The 19904-nt window shown below is 47.2% G+C and overlaps 4 protein-coding genes across 4 annotated transcripts; 2 read left to right on the forward strand and 2 right to left on the reverse strand.

Moving 5' to 3' along the window:
* Positions 1 to 975: 975 nt before the first annotated feature.
* Positions 976 to 1505, forward strand: F4822DRAFT_160733 (uncharacterized protein). The gene has a single exon (XM_051453123.1). The coding sequence runs from the start codon at positions 1171 to 1173 to the stop codon at positions 1438 to 1440; it is 270 nt and encodes an 89-aa protein (XP_051316457.1). The 5' UTR covers positions 976 to 1170; the 3' UTR covers positions 1441 to 1505.
* Positions 1506 to 6618: 5113 nt separating this feature from the next.
* On the reverse strand, positions 6619 to 9491 carry F4822DRAFT_426533 (kinase-like domain-containing protein; the record flags this gene model as incomplete). The annotated part of the gene is made up of 6 exons (XM_051460580.1): positions 6619 to 7065; positions 7132 to 7593; positions 7652 to 7849; positions 7964 to 8818; positions 8877 to 9341; positions 9420 to 9491. 6 exons carry the CDS (start codon positions 9489 to 9491, stop codon positions 6619 to 6621), a joined length of 2499 nt encoding a protein of 832 aa, XP_051316458.1.
* A 2680-nt stretch (positions 9492 to 12171) lies between these two features.
* Positions 12172 to 12609, forward strand: F4822DRAFT_426534 (uncharacterized protein; the record flags this gene model as incomplete). Its single annotated transcript, XM_051460581.1, has 1 exon — positions 12172 to 12609. One exon carries the CDS (start codon positions 12172 to 12174, stop codon positions 12607 to 12609), a length of 438 nt encoding a protein of 145 aa, XP_051316459.1.
* Positions 12610 to 13799: 1190 nt separating this feature from the next.
* On the reverse strand, positions 13800 to 18643 carry F4822DRAFT_426535 (ABC-2 type transporter-domain-containing protein; the record flags this gene model as incomplete). Its single annotated transcript, XM_051460582.1, has 3 exons — positions 13800 to 13975; positions 14058 to 14415; positions 14468 to 18643. 3 exons carry the CDS (start codon positions 18641 to 18643, stop codon positions 13800 to 13802), a joined length of 4710 nt encoding a protein of 1569 aa, XP_051316460.1.
* Positions 18644 to 19904: the final 1261 nt, after the last annotated feature.

The raw sequence follows: 19904 nt of genomic DNA on the forward strand, positions 1-19904 counted from the left end.
TCTTCCGTACTAAGGAGCAAAGCTCCCTATACTGGCTATGTCTTCCGATGAAGTGCTTTGAGATCTCGATACTCACTAACATGATTCATTCAACAATGCCATTTCATTACACTAGGTAAAAACTAAACGTTAATAAAAGAAATAAACATCCTCTATTCTCTCCCACACGATCCTATTCCTACCTAGTATAGCAGAATCCATGTATAATCACTCAATATCTTCCCATTTAATTCCGGAGGTTGTATTCCACATATTCGACCTGTCGTGCTTAGAAGATATGCGAAACGACTCAAACAATCCATAATCTATTAATCAGACGACTCTCTGTTTTCCTCCTTGGAATAGCTTGCGCAAGCACACCCATGAAAGAAACAAGCCCATCTACGTTATCACACTATCCACTCAAATTGCCCTAAATCAATCATAGGACTTAAGGATTACGGCTACTACTGTACATGCCTACATAAATACAACGGATACCAAGCCCACACCGAAAGACATTTATCAACCCCTGGCATTCTCCGTGATAACAACTTACACAGCCGGAGTCATCGGTCGAACGTTGTGCCCAAGCTTACTTAAATCAAACACAACGCATGAATGAAGTTTTCGTTGTCGTTGTTATCACCATTGTTGTTATTCAAGCCCGACGGATCCGCAAGAGAAAGCGAAACACCGAGGTCGTCGGGATTTTAGGCACCACGCTATTCCTTCCATCCTTTTTTTTTTTCTTCCTATATCCCTACCTTGCCTTACGTTACACCCTGGTCTATTCGTGACAGGGCACAAACTGGCTGACTGACTGCGCACGCCTTACTACCCCGTTGGGTACCCACTTGGAACGCTTGTGCCATACTGCTACGTTTATATACCTGTCCAGTGCTACTAGTACCGACCAGAACTAGGACCTGTTCTGTTCTTCTAGACTTGATCAGAACTAAAAAGACGGGACCCTCCTTGGACCACTTCTCCCCCTGTTGAACTGGATCTTTCGGCTCGAGCCTGTAATAAACGTTCCGAAACAAGACACACCCAGGACATCCTTGCCAGCTCCACGTCTACGCATTCCATTCTGACTTGGAATAAGGCTTCCCATTATAAGCCTGCCGACCCCCCTCCTTTCGACACAAAGTCTTAAGCTAGTTTACGCCCACGTACACCACGATCAACATGTCAAGTCGACCATCAAAGACACATTACGCTAGCTCCTCTTCACTAGACTCAGACAGCAGCTCACCTTCGTCGTCTGATACCGATCTCTCTATTCGGGCCAGTATGGACGTCCAACCAGTTGCTTCCGTTGAGGTGATGCGCTGCCTACGATGCCATCGTCATGTCGAGGCCACATCAACCGATGACCCTGCCTCAACGGGTATGATCCGAGTAGGCTTTAACCTCTACTATTGCCAGAAGTGTGCGATCGCAGTCGGCTACAAATGAACAACATAATGTCGTTTTGCGACAAAGAAGAGTCGACGATTTCACACCCAATTCCAACGCTGGACTTACCATCACACAACATGACGACGAAATGAAGAATACCCCCCTCTCCCGAACCGATGCTTCTGGTTTAACTCCCGATATTGCCTTGGCTTTCATTTTTCCAATAAGGAACGTGGGACGTGAATAACCACAATATTCTCAAAAACCTTGATGGGACGGCAGACCGACAATGGCATCCCGAAAGGGTATTACAACACTGCATGCAATGCGCTTTAACCTGCGTAAACAGAAGGACACGACAGACAACACGACAATTTACGACGACGGGGTGCCGCTGCATCTACATTGACATGGATGGGGTGTTCCCCCGGGTGTTGTCCAGATTCAGCCAGCGACAGCTGCATACCATCCCACGGCGGGTCTATACCTAGTCGTTGCATGGCCAATTACTTTCCCCTTTTTTCTCTATTTCTGGGGAGTGGATTCAAATTGTTTCCAACACTTCGCCACACCGGGGTCGCAATACCTCGACCCATTCACGTTCGATTGACAGGGACCTCAAACATAGCGAAATGTTCTTCCGGCATAGGCGCATGAGCAACACAGACACAACAGAACACCAAAGCACACAGACACTTGAGAAACACTTTACCGGAAGCTCGCCCGGCTATCTCGCATATCCGCCACCAAGCAGATCTGGAGAAAGAGACAGCCGTTTCGGATCGGGTCCTTCCCCTCTTCTTCTCCTGTGCTTCCCTCCATCCCACTCTCGAGTATCACCACTATCGATTTTCTATTGCTCATGCGATTTCTCCAAAATTGCATGTTGGCATGATTTACTACAACTCTGTCGCCTATCTGCAGGATAATAGGTACAAACCTAGGTACTGGGGCTGAGACGCGCAGGACACGCGGCATTCTGGGCTCATATTTTTTTATTATCTGCCCAGTCTCTGCCCAGCCCGGTCAAGCCCGGGTTTAGGAAGTATTCATGGAGAGGCGCAGCTATGTACAAGCACAGCATAGCAATTTTTATTTTTTTTAATTCTTCTTTCACTTCTTCAGCCAATCAATTAGTCGAGGACAACTGGCTTAGGATGGAGAATTTTGTATTCCGATTGTGGGTTTCACCGCTACACGGTTGGGCAATGATGGGGAGATGGATGGGTCAATTCAATTCTCTCAACACCATACAACACCCATCGTGACCTTACTACTACTCCTTTCTTCCCCTCCCTAGCTCGCGTAAAAGCAACAAGAAATTGCCTAGAGAGAGACCTTGCTCAGCGATCAACTTTATGACAATTGTCACCAAGAAAACCCGCCCGGCGAGTTTATGGGGCTTCACACGTCATAAGCGTCTCGACCTTGACAATCTGGGCCAATCCAGATTCGCCAATCTTCTTGCTTGCTGGTTCCCATCTCATCCTCCAGCCAATCATCGTCACCCAACCCGGCTCTAGCCCCGGCAAATGCTACCGACCCCGGTCCATCCTCACTCCCTGTGACGTTAACCTGCTTTTACTTCTACCAATGAAGAGAGCGGAGCGACGAACGCGTGCAAATCACACGCATGTGCTCGCAGCAAGAATCCGTGGTAACCAAGCCGGCCTATTCGGAACAGGCACGCAAAATCCCTCCTGCGTCCGAAGACACCCTCTTTTCCTTCTACCCCTCCACTTACGGACGCGGCACTTACACCACACACATACCTATCTACATGCCTTTTCCAGTCGGGGACCACCTACACGGGAGTACCTACCAACCTTGGTTGTTCGCTACAGACCTAATCCACTGGAAAACGCCCGTTTGATGTGTTCTCCAGTGTCTATCATGTCGCAACTCTTCCTAGCTTCTTATTGTTACTTCGGGTCTCTTGACGAGATTCATCCAGTCGCATGTTAGCACGAGGGATGCGCTATCGGAGTGGCCTTTTTTTTCATTCTTGCGTGATATCTTATTTCTCTTGACTACTGTTTCGAGTTGATGAATTTGTGGATTTCTTGGATACCCTGCCCCTTTTTGTCTTGGCGCACTACTGGTATTATTGGAGCTGGTCGGGTTGCATATTTTTTTCTTCTCAATTTCAAATTTCAATTTCAACGGCGTCCAATGGGGAAACTGGGCATGTGGGTACTTATACCATAGAGAAACCTCGGAGCATATGAATTGGGGAGTCATCTACGGTACTGGTACATGATTTGGATGAATACACGAAGGGATATCTATCTAGACGAAGGAGGGGGAATATACGCAGGGACTACTACCTAGGCATGGTGCATCTTAGATACTGGGGAACTTTGGGGCAATCCAAAAGGGTTATGAGATCTACTTGATACTATCTTCCATGATGGTCGAAATTTTATTAATGGTTTATCACGTTTACCACCTTACTTTTGGGATTGAAATCCTTGCTTGTGACTTTCACGATTGCTTCATTGAGGCCTAAGCACTTTGGAGTACTTTCCGCTTATTAAGGAATCCCACTAACAGATTCCTTAGGTACTAGTAATGTTTTAAGAGATCGATTCCCTAAATTCATCGAGATTTTCCAAACTACATCGTCCTTAATAAACGAAGCTCCTTTGGTTTCACTTGACCGTTAGCTTCCGGCGCAGGTAAAACATGCACCACTCACTCAAATCTGCAGCTCTAAGACTTATTCTCACCTCTTGTCGCACACGATCGATCGTGATGCCGCGTATGCATACGCGTATTCAGACATTTTTGCTACGTACTTACATGCCGCCAGCGGGCTGGGGCAGCGGGCACTAGGTATCGCACTCCATGGTGGAAAAGAGGGCGGAGAGGAAGCTAGTGCGGAACGATAGCTGAGACGGCGCGCGACGAATTCTTGACGAACACTTGACGGCCGCTCTTCCAAGGTAAGACTCTAGTATCGGGGCAAGATTCCGAAGGAGATCCGCGCCCTTGGGCGGATAGGGTTAGATTATTACGTATTAAAGCTGTAATTCTATGACGAAATTCCTTGATTTTCACCTCTAAATGGACCGCGAATTCTAGTATAAGGAGAGCCGCCCGGGGACGAATGATGTTATACCGGTCGGCTTCCTTACCTGCGAGAGTAGGTATCGACTATCACGATGTTTAGACGGTTTCATATATAACCCAATGAGAACCGACATTGTACCTAGGTAACTTGATCAGCATTGCGATAATCTTATGAGCTCAATACCTTGGTAGCTATTGATCTTCTCGACATTTTCGTACTACCTAGGTACTTCCAACGGTTTTGACGGTTTGACCCTATGGGCAACCCACTCTAGCGCTGACGAAGTACCGTAACTTGCGCACCTGTAAGCTGAAGGGTATCTCAATTTAATCATATATCACTACCAAGCCCCGCGAGTCAGATCTTGAGCAAGTCCTACTCCTACACTACCTACCAAGGTACAGTACGCTCATACGAATCGTATGAACCTAACATGCAAGATAGCTACCTAGGTATGTAGGTAGCTCAGCTCACTACATACTGCACTGCAACACCATGATAGCTGTTCCCAAGCGAAGTATGCCAAGCCATCACGACCATCGTTACCACGTAGCAAAAATCCATGGAACCTGTTCCTCAGGTGAAGGGAACTCGGCAGCCTCCGCGGATGGGAACGTTGCAACCCTCCAATAATACCTGTTCGCACGTGCGGACACAAGAAAACCCCTATCGTCTATGTCATAGACGTTGGCAGATGTTGGTTGGTCGACCCAAGAAAAAAAGGAGAAAAAAAGAAAATAAGATCCCGAATTATCCATTTCTGCCGGAATACGACGATCAGGGTCCTATCAACATCATCGTGCAGCCTGCACGTCGACATCATCATACATGAAACAAATCCCTCTCTCCCTTCCCATCCCGGCCTGATAACAACTTGACTTTGTCTTGCCGAGATCGTTACGTCGCTAGCGTACCTTAGATACTTGCGCATGTTTTCTATTACGAACTCTTAGGCATGTCACTCGCGATGCCGACATTTTATTTTTCAGGATATACCTACCATATATAGCTCACGAACTAATCCAACTTACTAGGGAGTATATGCTAGCTAACAAATACGATACTTGCTTAACCCTAACATGGGAAAGTGTGCTAGATCCCTAGTAAGTAGATCTTTGCTTGGCTAGCAAGCGGTTCGTGGGGCGGGCGGCTATATTGACCTCGCAGTTGGCTAGTAAGATCAAATGAGGGGATTCAGAAGGACCGCGGGGAAAATTGCTGACGATACCTACCTAGGTACCGTAGCTACAGCACCGCTGCGCCCGCTTATGCAGTTTGTTTGCGGAGTTGAATGGTCGCATTTTACGAAAAAAGGGCTTACCCGCCACAAGAGCTTGTAAAATGGATATTTTGCATTTTCGCATCGCTAAACAGTCAAGTCAGGCTCTAGCCGAATGATGCCAACGAGTCATGAAATACGTGCTAATATGGTCTAGGCTTAGCTTTGGGGTAAAATGCGGACTGCCGGGCTCAGGAACGCGCCGTGTTAAGCCTCGAGATGGTTATCTCGTCTACAATGGAGCGAATCATGCCTGCCCAGCGAAGCATCGTCAACCTTTCATCCTTCATCCCTTGATAAGCATGTGTCAAACATTGGGTAGGAAGCCTTTCGGATTCTGTACCGGTAGTTTTACGATCCAATCAAGAACAATCGGCTTGCGATAATCAGCTGCAAATGTGTCAGATATGGCACCCTTTTAAATGACAAATTTTTAATGCGAGATTGAACGGTTTCATCGAGGTGAGATGGTGCAGCCCAGATTGTGTGATGATGCAATCCCCGAGATGCCGGTACGTCGGTAGGATCCCATTCGCGGAGCAGATTTAGGGGTCCAAGCTCGATAAAAGACCCCTATTTCATTTGACTGGAACGTCGCATCACAGGGCTTTCCCCAAAAGCAAACCCGATATGGCGTCTGTAAAAACGAGTCGATATGATATGAAGGTGTTTGGAAATATAATGTGAAAACTGATCAGGTTCTAATGTTGTGCAACTTCGAGAACACATCTAGAATCGACAAGGCTTCCCCTTTTTGGTATGCTGGCCTACCTACCTAGGTACCTAGGGTGCCACGACCGGACATCTAAGCGTAAAATCCAATATCTAGTGTCGCATTATTACTGATGTAAATTAAAGATGACCCTACTGTCTTATGGAGTGCCTATTTTTCCATCACCTGCGGGATAGCCAGAAAAAGTGTGATGATAGAAAAAAGGACCGTAGTCGGAATGAAAGCGTTCTGCAAATCCGTATTGCTAACGAACCCCAACCATAGGCCTGCAAAAATAACCGACAATATGCTGCATGAAATGAACCAACGGGCAATTTTCAAGATAGAGAACCCCATCTTCGCGTGTAACCCCCAGCCTTCAGCTCCCATGATCTTTTCGACTGTAGGTGGGACGAGTTTCCTAGGAAGGATGGTAATCATCGTCTTCTCTCCTCTAGCTTCCTTCGGATACATGAGCCCGGTGACCATTTGGATAGCCGCCATTTGCATGTGTACTTCTTTGGGGTATTTGATTTGATGTTCGTACCCCCTGCCACTCGGGGGGAGCTCCTGAGCAGTAGGGAAAACTCGGTCGCTGTTATCCTTGACGACGTGGAACTAATGGTACTATAAGTCGGTCTTCTACGTGCAGTTGGATATTTGTTAGGGAACAAATTTGCGAACCTTGATGAAGTTTACCTCGGTACAGCGTTTCCATGAGAAGAAATCCGTGACCCATCCCCTGGCCTTACCTCCCCTTACCTTATTAAACCTTTTATTTACTTTAAGGTAGAACTGTTCATCATCTTGAAGTCCTTGGATCTCTCGTATAGGGAATAGGACAGTTTGTAGTGGCTCGCTGAAGACCCTATCAACACACCAATATAGTTGTTTAGATTGGCCCGGCGTTGAAGTTAAGCTGGGATTATTCTGTACCTGTTCTTGGCTACTGTTGTTTGTGCTTTGGGTCGGCTGGGAAGGAGGAGCGGAAGACCCCTGAGTATGTGCAGCGGTACTTTTTACCTTGGCCTGTTGGGTTGAGAGGGGTAGTATAGGCTCCCCCCCTCCAAATATCGGCACACAGGTGAGCTTATAATAGAGAGCATCTCTATCAGAAAGCACAATGGAAAGTTCTCGCGCTCCCCACTACCAACAGAGGCTTGGTCAATGGGGTTTGGGAAATAATAATTAAGGGTGAACGTACCTGCCAGACTACCCTTTCGCTACCTTCAGCGCATGGTTTCACTAAAGGAGGTAAAGGATGCCAATCAATAGAACGTCCAAGCCGGAGTTCTGCTTCGAGCCTGAACTGGTCTAGTCGCTTCATCTTCGGTTCAGAATCCGGAGGGATGAACTGTACAATTCGTATACCATCATCGTAGAACGTTTGACTAATGCGTGACTTTACAGAATGGATACCTATGTAAAATAATTAGTATGTAGGTAAGAGAAAGAACGACTTTTCGAACGAGTGGAACAGGAAAAAGGTACCAAGGCTAGGTAGGTAGGCTCTTACATCTAGAAGGCGTTGGCAGGTCTCTCGAGCGGTCGGCCTTGTTGACACCTCAGATAACATCTTATAAAGGAGGGGCATGATTTTGTTCGCGTCTTCACTAACAGATGCCAGCTTCATTATCCAGCTAAGCACCTGGGGCTTGACCTTTTCTCCATCATCAAATCTGGTGTCGCTAAATGAGTCCGAGGAAACATTCTCCACTACTGTTATCCGATGTTCATTGAATCGAAGCACACCCTCTGAACCGCCTTCTACGAGAAATGTGACTAATTCCGTGAAGACACACCCAAGTCTCCACATGTCGTTAGCGAGAAGCTCTTTGATGCTCGGAACCCGGACTTCCCTTATATCTCCGCTGGAGGGGAGCAAGGAGGATCGTAGGCCAGGAGAATCGTACACCCCGGCTGACTGAGTTGCAGCGCTACCTGCCTCCCACGAAAGAGCCTCAGTAAGATCAACGGACAGACCGAAGTCAGTCAATTTGAGATTTAACCCTCCGTCGTTTATCCCTTCGTAGACGAGGATATTGGAAGGTTTGATATCCCTATGCGCTCTCCGCACGGTTTCATGAAGATATACCACAACGCTAGCTAATCCATTAAATTGTGTCCATAACGTGGCGAACGCCTTCGAATTTAGTATCTCGTTATAGTCGCCGCGGAATAATCGCTTGAGGTTCCCAAGTGCCAAGGGAAAAGCAAAATTGAAATACTGTATCCCTTCACATTCGTACTTAAAAACTGATAGGGTTTGGACGATATTTGGATGTTGGAGGAGATTCATCTGTTTCAGAGATTTGTATTCCCGCACAAATTCCTCGGCAGGAGTAGACTCCTTGAGGCGTTTAATAGCGAGCTGCCACTAATTAGTCTGGAAATTAATTAGGGGTTCGAGAATCAATGTAAATAGGTACCTTTTGAACAGTTGGTCGAGACTCGGATCCAACGGATGAGGAAAAGGATGCAGTCACGCTGAAGACTTTGGATGCCTCTCCGGATTCGAACTCCTGCTGGTATAACCATTCCGTTACCCTACCATCCTGTCCCTCGTATTTGATGCTAATTGAAATGGAGATGTGAGGTTTATCTGTAGGGAAACTCATATTTAACGGCAGAGATACAGATGTGGTCTTTTCTCCAGACCACAGTGCTTCAGGGATCTCATCATCCAAGTTCATACCATCCGTAGCTACAGCGCCAGCTGGTGCTGGATATTGCGGAGCTGTGGTGCTTGATTGCAACGTGCCATTTCGGCTTCCTTCGATGTGTTCATTTTGTGCCTTGATATAATGATATCTTGATACACTGTCATTCAAAAATTTGATTTCAGCCTCGGTAAGATTCCTCGGGATTGTTGCGAGAAACCTTCCGCGGTGGAACTGTTCAATTGTTAGGAAATGCCTGCTATATCCTCAGATAGTTATAACTCATGCCTTTATCTTGAAGTCACCATCCACAAACAAATTCGATAAGGCATCTTTTAATCTGAAGGCGTCCACGTATTTGGTTCTGATATGGAATACTGGCATTGGGACGATGTATGGATGGTTATGAGGTATTGACATAAGTGACTAGTTCAAGAACGATATATTCCAAAATGTATTACGAAAATTTAGTCTGATTAGCTACCCGGGTACCTACGTACGTAGTACCTCACGGTATCTCTTTTGCACTTAAATACCTAAGTACTTAGGCACTTTGGCACTTTGGCGAAAACTATTGGACTATTGTTGGTATGTGGCTTCGGGAATCATACCTAGGTATAGATGGGGGCTGAGTCTGCCTGCACGAGCTTAGCCAATCGTATATGATTACCTAGGTGTACTTGAGGTCCTGCCACATAAGGCTTCGGAGTCATGCATGATACTATTGAATTTTACACCAATTGAAGAACGGGATTCTCTATTAATAAGTCGATCACTGCAAAGAATAAGAAATTCCTCTAAGAGGCGCTCCCCTATTCGTCTATCACAAGAACCAGATGTCTCATAATACAAGCACCCCTAAGTAGTTTTAAAGCACTCCCAAGCCTTTTGATTTGTATATGCACCCCCACTGTAATAGATGATTGCCTGTTTGAAAATACACTCTCATGAATGTCAGGTATGTATAATCCGTTGCGAGCCAGAAACCTCATTTATGCTCCTTGGTTTACGGTTTCGAATGGGAGCGACTCTTATCGGCAAATAACACGGGCCGTCTCGGTGAGTTGAAGGTTGACTGGATCGTTGTCGTCTAGCTCCTGACGCGCTACCTCGGGGATTAAGTCGGAAAGCGCGCCGGGTGCCTTTTCGCTTTCGTTTGCTGAATAGTTGACCCATTATACACGATTCTTATTTGCAACTCTCTCTCCTTTTTTCTCTTTCTTGGTCATGGCGTGGAAATGGTGAATTCTTTCGGTACATGCGGTCGAATGTTCGTGCTTGTTGGCTATAATGGCGAGAGCGAAGAGTTAGCGACGTAAGTCTACTTTTATCTATATTTTTGCAATGAGTCAATAACTATTCAAAGGGATAATTGGGAATCTAATATCTAGTTCAGTGTGATAATTGATTATTCTAGCTACCTTAGGTAGGTATGATTATCTTTCCTACCCTATCTAAAAATTCAGAAGTGCGAGAAATATCTACCCCCATCCTCTCTATCCCCCTTTGCCACTGCGTAGGCTAAATTGTATCCATGATTGCACCTCGATGACTACTTAGGCAAGCAATCAAAGCTCCGGTATAGATACTGCCGCGAAAGTATAACTGCATTGGGAATGGAGAGTATTCATCGATGAAGCCTTACGCCAGTCATAACAAGGGAGGGTGCTAACGGATACCTAGGCAGTTATATGAAGGTCGGTAACGGGCTAACATAACGGACGTACGAAAATAAAGCAGCAGACGCCGAGAAAAGGTTGGTCGATTGACGTTTTATTATTTTATGTATCCGCGACCCGAACAAGCTATGCCGATTTCGGTCTCTGGAGCCTTCGTGGAAGGGAAATTAATGTCGAATTTGCCAATAAAGTAAAGGAGGCGTAAGGTGATAATAGCTACCAAGAACTATCGTCGAATAGTTGTCGGTGGGACCGGGGAACCGACCAGTAGTCATCGTGGGCACGGCGTAGTTCTCTGTCCCGGGCAGTCTGGTGCTGGCGTGGAAATTTAGTGAGCTTGCGGCGGCCGCTCGTAGACCCGTAGGTCGTCCGCTTCGGAGGTCCGCTGAAGCACTGACCCATTGTTTCGTTTCTCTTGGCGTTATCGTGATAGATAAATCTGCGGTGGATGTGGTGAAGATGCAGTTGCCACGATGGTTGTTGCCAGGCGAAGTTGGGTTGGTATGGGAACTTCCGGGGAACTGGTAGAATGGACTATGTATTTAGATACCAAGGCAGGAGAAATACTCCATCTCCCTTGACATATTTGGGTAGTTCTGTGATTCTGGATTGCAGTTTCCATAAACCATCTCTCTGAATACCTAATGTCAGTCTGTATCCTACAAATTTAACGACAGCATCACCGAAAGTAAGAATCAGTGTCACATCCACTGAATTGACGTGACAAGGCGTTGGCGAATAATTGGCTCTTGAATGCGGCAAAGGGAACCCCCGGCTCTCGAATCTCTTTACTATGTTTGGCATGATAAAGGGTCGATATAGAATAACATGGTGAGCTGTTGCTGATGAAAGCTGCCATATATCCCCTGAACAGGAAAATGAGAGGCAAAAAAATCGAATACGCTCTGAGTTTGGAGTAAAAGGCAGTGGAATATGATTCATATATGATTATTCATGTTACTCGCTGTGTACACATTTAGTGCGTAGGTGGTTGTGCGTGTAAGGGTGCCGCGATTTACTCCCTAAGTTCCCTTTATCATATTGCTAAGCTGATTCCATCATGAATCTTAAGTGGGGTAAGGAGTGCGTCGGTGCCTGACCAGCTGACTGGCATCTGAAGAAATGTCTCCTCATAACTTTAAGATGGGACGAAGAAGAAGGTGATATGCTATAGTAACAAGTCGGACGTATTGCCTACTTCTCATTTTTCGTGACTGGCGGCCCAAGCCTGAAATCAGCACCAGTCATTAAAAGCACCCGGATTCACGGATATGTTTCCGACACGCAACCTTTCTAAACTTGTGGCCTAGGGGTAAAATAAAGATACCCTAGTGGCTTTATGATCCGAACAATTGATGCGACTTCTTCTGAACCTTTCAGTCATAATGACCCCATCGATTCCGCTGCATCTTTCAGACGAAGACGACTCGGACTCGAACAAGAGGATTATTGATATGTTGCAGAGTGTGGTCGATGGCACTGAGAATCCTATATCTGGGGCAAGGATAATCCATGACGTTGTCGTTAATGAGTGCCGCCAGGCCTACATTTCCTATACTTCGACTTCAAGCCTAGAAGCGGGGCAAATGGAAGGCGGAGTTTATTCAGGGCCAGACGGATGGATGAAGTTCCTATGGAATTGCATAGGGAAAGCCGCCATAAGGATACCGGCTAGTCACGAGGGTCAAGACAGGCTAGTCTCTCTGCTTAGGGAGCTACATCAGCTTCCGAAGACGAGCGTCCCCCGGGTTCTCTCTGGAGAAGTAACTGAGAAAGTACTCTGGGATCTCACAAAAGAGACTGGATACGAGAATCTTGTCTAGTGGCTCTGGGAGCTAGATCAAGGTAGGTTGCCCGAACTACCTACTTCTACCTCAAGTATGATTATAACTAAGCTAAAGGTAACTTTGTCGGTATTATTCATAGAAAGGATAGAAGCCCGGGGATCACTACCACCTACAGCAATTTTTCCGCTTTTCTGGCGCGTCTCCTGGCAACTGGTATAGTGGATACAAGCCGATTGAATATTTTATGCGTATCATCGCCATTCGCAATAAGTAGCCCTGTTGCGATAGAACGGGACATCAGCTACTACGAACCATATGCGTCCGCTGGGGCTCAATGGATCCTTTGTGCCGGTGACGCACTCTATGAGATGTGCGAAAAACGTATTCTAGTCGAGATTGGGAAGCAGAGATACACTCGGGCCTTGTGGGAGAGTTGGAAGGTGAAATTTGAGGTTGTTGCGGAAAGTGATGCTTGTTTGATCTAGGTTCACAATTTGGCAAGGCGAACTGTGGACAAAATGGAACATCTAGAAAAGCATGGTTTTAACCCTGCAAAGAGCGCAATTGAAAAAGTTGGCTATTTGCGTCCATTAGAAGACGAGGATGAAGATGAATGATGAAAAGATTGAAGTAAGGATTCTACAAGCACTGCTCTTGTTTAGCTTAGCTACTCCTATTTAGGCCCCTAAATCAACCCCTATTTTTCGACCCCACCCCCTATTTTAGGGAGGGGTGGGAGTGTTCGTGGAATATGGTGATCTCAAACATCGATCACTTCACCTTGATTAGCGTAATTCTTCTGTAATGGATCGTGGATAAATATTCGACTCTTATTTAACGCTATCCCAACTTTTTGTCTTTTTTTCTGTTTTTATCTATCTACGTAGGTAGTTACCTAGGAACGTTAGGCGCAGGTATCGAACGAACCCTTATTCATCCTCGCGCAAACTTCAAGCCTCTCTCATTCGTTCTTGTCGAGAGGCTGTCATTCGTCGTTCAGTCGTCAAGATTATTGAGTTATTATTACTTCCACTACGTGTTAACCCGAATAGTTGCTCCTCTAAATGTCAATGCTCGCACGTCCTCTTTTGAACTTTTGAAAAGCCGACGTGGTAACTCCAAGGAAATCCTAACTAGTGAAGTTCCTCCTGTAAAAAAGTAAATGATGCAATTCCGAGCGACCTACTATGTCGTTTATAATTTCGTAGGCGATTTAGCGATGTCGCTTATTCGTTTTTCTTTGTGAGCCGCTTTAGCGATTTCTTCAATTCACCAACAAACTTGCCAAGAGTACGGAACAAGTAGCCAAAACCGAAACTCCAGCCGCGAACGCGTACCGTGTAAATGAAGAAGTACACGAGAGCCCAGTTTGAGATGCAAAAGGCCAAGAAAATACCGAAATCTGGTTAAGTTCAAATGTTAGTATGCGGTTGTAATCTGACCAGACACAATAGAAAGGATTAAGGATATGATTGATAACGTACCTCTCCATTTGTCATCGGCATCGACGTTTAGCGTTGTGAGATACTGATTACCGACGCTGTAAGGACAGTACTGGCAATCTCTTGTAGCATCCGGATTAAGTAGGTAGCCTCCAGCGGCCTTTGCGAAGTCACCAGCGTATGTCTGACAAGTTTGATTTGGGGGCGCGTCGAATTGAGCGGTTTCTGATGGATCGCACTGAACGGGAATACCATCGATCGTTGCCGCCAGCATACCACCGATCCAGTATGTGGCTGGATTGGCCCAGTACATGAAGTACCTCCAAAACACGGGAAGCATCGAGTAAGATTGTACAACACCATTAAACAGACCGAACATGACGAAGAAGAATGGCAAAATCTGCGTAACAAGTTAGTATTTGAATTCATTCAATCATCATGACATAACTCACGTTTGAGATAACGGTGAAGCTTGGCGCGAAAGCGCAGATCCATTGACCCCAACTCGACATGAATAGGAAGACAAGTATTGTCATCAAGAACGAATATCCGGCGGCAGTCGAGCTTACGCTGGCGAGACCAGAGGGCCAGCACCATAGTACCCAGTAAAGCACGCCAGAAATCACTGCAGCAGGAAGTTCTGCGACGATGTTCGCTGTGCAGAAAGCAACCCACCCGTAGATACGAGAGGGGTATTCGCGGGCTTCCCATAGCGCCATATTCTTATCGAACTTAGGTACCACAGCATTGACAATAGTAGGAGGGATCGTAACGATCATGAAACTGGTGAACATGCGGTTTTGCATATCTTGGATACTGTATCCGAGCTGCCAGAATGTGAAACCGTTGAAGATACCAGTGACGACCGCAACGAAGAATTTTCCATACAAGTAGGAGGGGTCACGCCAATATTGTCTGAACATGCGCTTCGTCAACTCCGTTGTCTGCAACCATACCGATACAGCGTATTCTTGCTGCTGTTCCTTTGTGAGTTTATCGTCACGCGACACAGTGCTACGAACCCTCTTGAGACCGTCGATTTCCCTGAGGACTTCTTGCGCTTCTTCGCTGGTTCTCCATTCTTCATTCCAATCAACTTTTGTACCATCCGGGCGCTTATGCGGTCGAGCTGCCGTTTCTAGGATGAACTCGGCTACGTTCTTTCCGGGAGGGCATGTTGCGCCACGGTCGGCGAAGTACTTAATTACGTCCTTGCCATTCTCTCCGATAGGACCGAAGTAAAACGTATTTCCACCCGGGTTAAGTGCGAGCACCATGTCAAATTGCTGGATTAAAACTGAACTAGGCTGGTGGATCGTGCAAACGATAGCCTGACCGGCGGCGCAGAGCTTCTTGAGGAAAGTGACGATAGAGTAGGCAGATTGAGAATCCAGACCTGACGTTGGCTCGTCGAGGAACAGAAGCAGAGATGGCTTGGCAGCAAGTTCGACACCAATGGTAAGTCGCTTGCGCAATTCGACGCCAAGGGAACTAATGATCGCATCTTGGAGGTCATTAAGCTCGAGTAGATCAATAATCTTGTCCACATATGCGAGTTTTTCAGCTCGGGGGATTGAAGCCTCTTGTCGTAGGAGCGCCGAGAATTCAATAGCTTCGCGAATTGTCTGAGTGCGGTCATGGAGATCTCCTTGAAGACAGAATCCCGTGTTCCGCTGGAACTCCGGACCCAATGGCTTGCCGTCGACGAACATCTCGCCCGAAATAACACCAATGCGCTGACGTTGCGCCAACGTATTTAATAGGGTCGATTTACCAGCTCCGGATGCGCCCATGAGTGCGACCATGATACCAGGCTTGGCGTATCCGCTTACTTTGTTCAATAGCTTGCGCTCGCCACCGAGGTAGGGTACCGTATACTCCACATCCCTCCAAGTGAAAATAGAATCACTCTTCGTCAATTGCTCCAGGGTCTCTTTTTGTTCCTCGGCCGTGGCCTGAGCAGCACCAGTCCTAGTCGTCGAAGATCCGCTACTAGCGACCCCTCCGCTTTTCTCAACGTCGGATGGTGCTGCAGCTTTGCGCGCTTCTTCCTTAGCTTTTCGACTCTTCTTGAATATGAGCGCACCGCCGCCTTCGGACGAAAAGTCGAACATTTCTGTTGCGACGACTGTGATAATGATGTACAAGACCGTAAACGCAATCACAACACCAAAGTTTCGCCAAAGGTTTGAACGGCTGTAGTTTAAAGAGGACTGCAAGTAATCACTTCCTGGGACAGATCGAGAATTGGGGCTGGACCCGCGGAGAGCGCATCCCTGAAATTCTGGTAGTACGCCGTCACCCTGGGGTACGAGCTGTTCAGGCGCGCATTCCATTATTCGGTTTGAGAGCTCATTCGTCAAGACCGCCTCGAAACTGTAAGACAGCGGGTTTATCCAATACAACCAGCCGAACCAGATGTAATCGTTTAGGAGTTGCCTCTTGGGAAGGACATATCCAGTGTAGATAACAAGCAAGTTGAGTGCCATACTAGAAAATCGCACAGCCGTATTGATTTCGGGTGACAAGCTTGCGAACATGCGATACATAGCGGTGGTCATTATAGTGGTGATGTAGACAAAAAGCATGTAGATCCAGAACTTGCTCACGTCGATATCCATATTTGTCATGAAATACATGGGCGTAGCGAAGAGGCAGACTTGGACAAAGACTACCGGAATATCTTGGATAACACGGGCAATTGAGACAGCGGAGGGGCGGTAGAAAGCGTAGTCACGATGGCGGGCGACGACAGCTCGCCCAGAGACTGCATTTGTGAGCTCGGACAATTGAAGCCAGCCAAGGAACACGATTGCGAAAAACAGTGCACCACCACGGGTGAATGCTCCGGCAGTCGAAAATGGTTGATTATAATAGATTGAGCCGACGATGAGACCGTTAGAGATGACAATGAAGAATTTCGTCCAAAGGGTTGCTGTGTCGCCGAATAGCAGCCAGAATTCTCGTTTCGTACAGGCCCACACTTGGCGGGTGAATGAAACTGTGTAGGGAGATTTCTTGCTAACGTGCCTCGACTTGGAGTCCTGCACCGCGCCTTCGAATCTTTTCGCGTCGGCGAAGTCGGTGCGTTGTAGATGCTCTTCATAATCCCGAACATCGTCTAACAATTTTTGGTAGTTTGGTGAGTCGCGGAAAGCCTTTTCTAGTTCTTCAGCTGTTTTGGGCGCTTTGTGTTCAAATCCTGGTCGGAATCGTCTTTCGTTCGGGTCGGTGACAGCGGTGAGGAAGTCTGCGGTGGTCTGTCGTTCTGGGCATTCGAAGCCTAAGTCGATGAAGTATTGTTTTGCATCCTTGGCGGGACCGGAGAATATTTGTCGGCCTTCATCGATAACCATGACCTTGTCCATGAGTTCGTAGATACCCTCGCCGGCTTGATATAGTGTTACAAGCGTCGTGCGATTGCTAATGTCGGTCATAATACGGAGCGACTTGGCGTAATCGAGAGCGGTCGAGGCGTCCAATCCGCGTGTTGAATTATCCCATGCCATAACTGTCGACTTTGATGCAAGTGTCTCGGCGATAGATACTCGTTTGCGCTCACCACCAGATACACCCCGGATGTATTCATCACCAATACGCGTGTATTTCGTATGACTGATACCAAATATTTTCATCAATGCATCAGCTATGATTGGAATTTCTTCTTTGCATCCCCTTTTCGTCTTGTTCATAAGAGCGAACGTAAATGTCTGCCAGACGTTGAGCGAAGCAAAATGGGTATCATCCTCCGGATTGTAATTTACTTCGCCTCGGTACATATGTTTCTGCTTCTTTGCCGAAATGCCGCCATATGATAATTCGCCTTCGACAGCCGCGAAGGATTCGGTGTTGTTGCTGACCGCCTTGAGGAATGTGCTGCATCCAGAGCCGGGACGGCCTAGTACAAGCATCATCTCGCCATCGCGCACACAACCAGTGAAATCGTTGATCAGAGTTCGCGTCGGTGGTTTTCGTCCAAATCGTAGAGCGGGGAAGAAACCCGAGAGGATACGATATAAATCGGGGCCGAATGTTCCAAGCACGGCATCAGGGACGGTGCGGACGAAAGAGGATGTGCTCTCAACACCCTTAACGTTGAGGTTCTTGTAGATAACACCGACTCGTTTTTCAGAGCCTGCCTCTCCACGCTTTTCGAAGTGGCCATCGCGCATAAATTCTCCTAGTTCGAATTCACCTTCGTCCGCTTCTACTTCGAACTTCTCGTCGCCATCAAGTTCGACCGCTCCGCCGTCTCTTGTTTGCCGCCTCGATATGTCGTTGGCTTCACTCCGGCGACTGCGGACCTGCGTTAGGTCGAAGCGTTTGCTATTTTGTGTATCCCGGGTTCTTGTTCTATGCAACTGTGAGAGGTTATGCCTCAACACCTCCAATTCTTCCATAGCTTCTTGCTCACCAAAGCCACCGACATCGCGCTCGCCCCAAGTTCCTTCTCCACTTCCGGCAGCGTTAGAGTCGTGAGGTCCACCTTGGCCCGCTAATTCTCGTGCCGTTTCAGGTACCTGAAGTCGGTTTGGATCCGGCGGTGCGTCTTCACGATGCCATTGATTCACTGGCACACCAGGCTCTCTATGGCGGAGAGCCTCGGCGTCAATGGTGCTAGCCCACATGGCGAGCAGCCCTCCTCTTCGGCAGTGAGATGTGTTAGACAAGTCTTGTCCGGAGCCGAGGGGGGGACAACAAGCTCATAAAAGTAAAGCAACGCACTGACGGTTTCTTTGTCTATGGAAGTCTAGCGTACTCAAATCAAGGGGGCGATGCGACGAGGAGACTAGAAAGAATCTATGTCAAATTGAGTGGCCAAATACCAATGAAAATGTTAAATTTTTACTGCTAGCCCAAGAATTTATTAGGATGCGTCAAGGGAGGAAAAGGGGGCAGCATCCGATGTCCGTCGGACAGATTGGCCCTGGGGGAGTTTGCGTCTTCATAAAGAAGTCTGATTGTTAATCAACAGATTGTTAATCAGAAGGCTAGGCCAAAAACGAAAACGACATAGATGTAAGTATGAACTGTGTTGAGCTGGCCCACCACACCTGATGCTAGTTAAGTCCTTCGGGTATTGGACTTAACGCCTATGATATGCCGGCCGGGGTGACCCTAAATCTCAACGGCCTCAAGTCCCACAACTTCACCCACCAACGCTCCGGACTTATCGTATCCCCCTAGGCGCATGTCGCCTGTCCGCAGCGGTTCACAACCCGTGCATTGCTGATAGGTCCGTTGTTGCTGACTGGATACCTAGAGATAGATGGGTAAGTGATATTGATAACACCGGGGCAACGGCACGTTGCACGATATGTCGGTGAGATGGGGTCAGACCGCTCAACAAGCGCAAACGGCTACTAGTCCCTTACAGAGGGGTATCTGCTCACAAGGAGCACCCAACTTCCGTATCTCCCTTCGCGTCATGGGAGCCGTCACACCGTTGGTGGGAAGGAATTTTAAATTTGCATCCTACTAAGGGTGTCGATGATTCATACATTACCAGACTGCCATTTTGAGATACTCCGACCTCTTCCAGAAGCCGGGTCCGTTCGGTGTTAGCCAAAAACGTGCGGCGCTAAGGCTCAGACATATCCATACGAACAATGAGAACCCACCTGGCTACTGGGTCTCTGGGTCTCCATGCCTAGGGCAACCCGGACCGCTGCAGAGATAGCTGATTAATCGCTTTAATGAGATGGGTATATCTTGGGCTTTGAATCTCGAACGTAGTCCCTGCATGTAGATCTCTCTCTAATGTTTCATTCGGCTGCTTTGAGACAACTTCCAGCCAATGAAGATTTTCTCAACTTAGATGTCTCCCCACTGCGTCGGATTTTGAGAATTTCCAGTTTATCACAAGTTGCGGTCGATATAATATCTCGC

The sequence above is a fragment of the Hypoxylon trugodes genome (assembly GCF_022578975.1).
Source record: "Hypoxylon trugodes strain CBS 135444 unplaced genomic scaffold F4822scaffold_3, whole genome shotgun sequence".
In the NCBI taxonomy this organism is placed as follows: Eukaryota; Fungi; Ascomycota; class Sordariomycetes; order Xylariales; family Hypoxylaceae; genus Hypoxylon; species Hypoxylon trugodes.

Bases quoted from the DNA above. Each gene is read 5' to 3' on its own strand.
- F4822DRAFT_160733 (XM_051453123.1), top strand. From the start codon at position 1,171: ATGTCAAGTCGACCATCAAAGACACATTACGCTAGCTCCTCTTCACTA.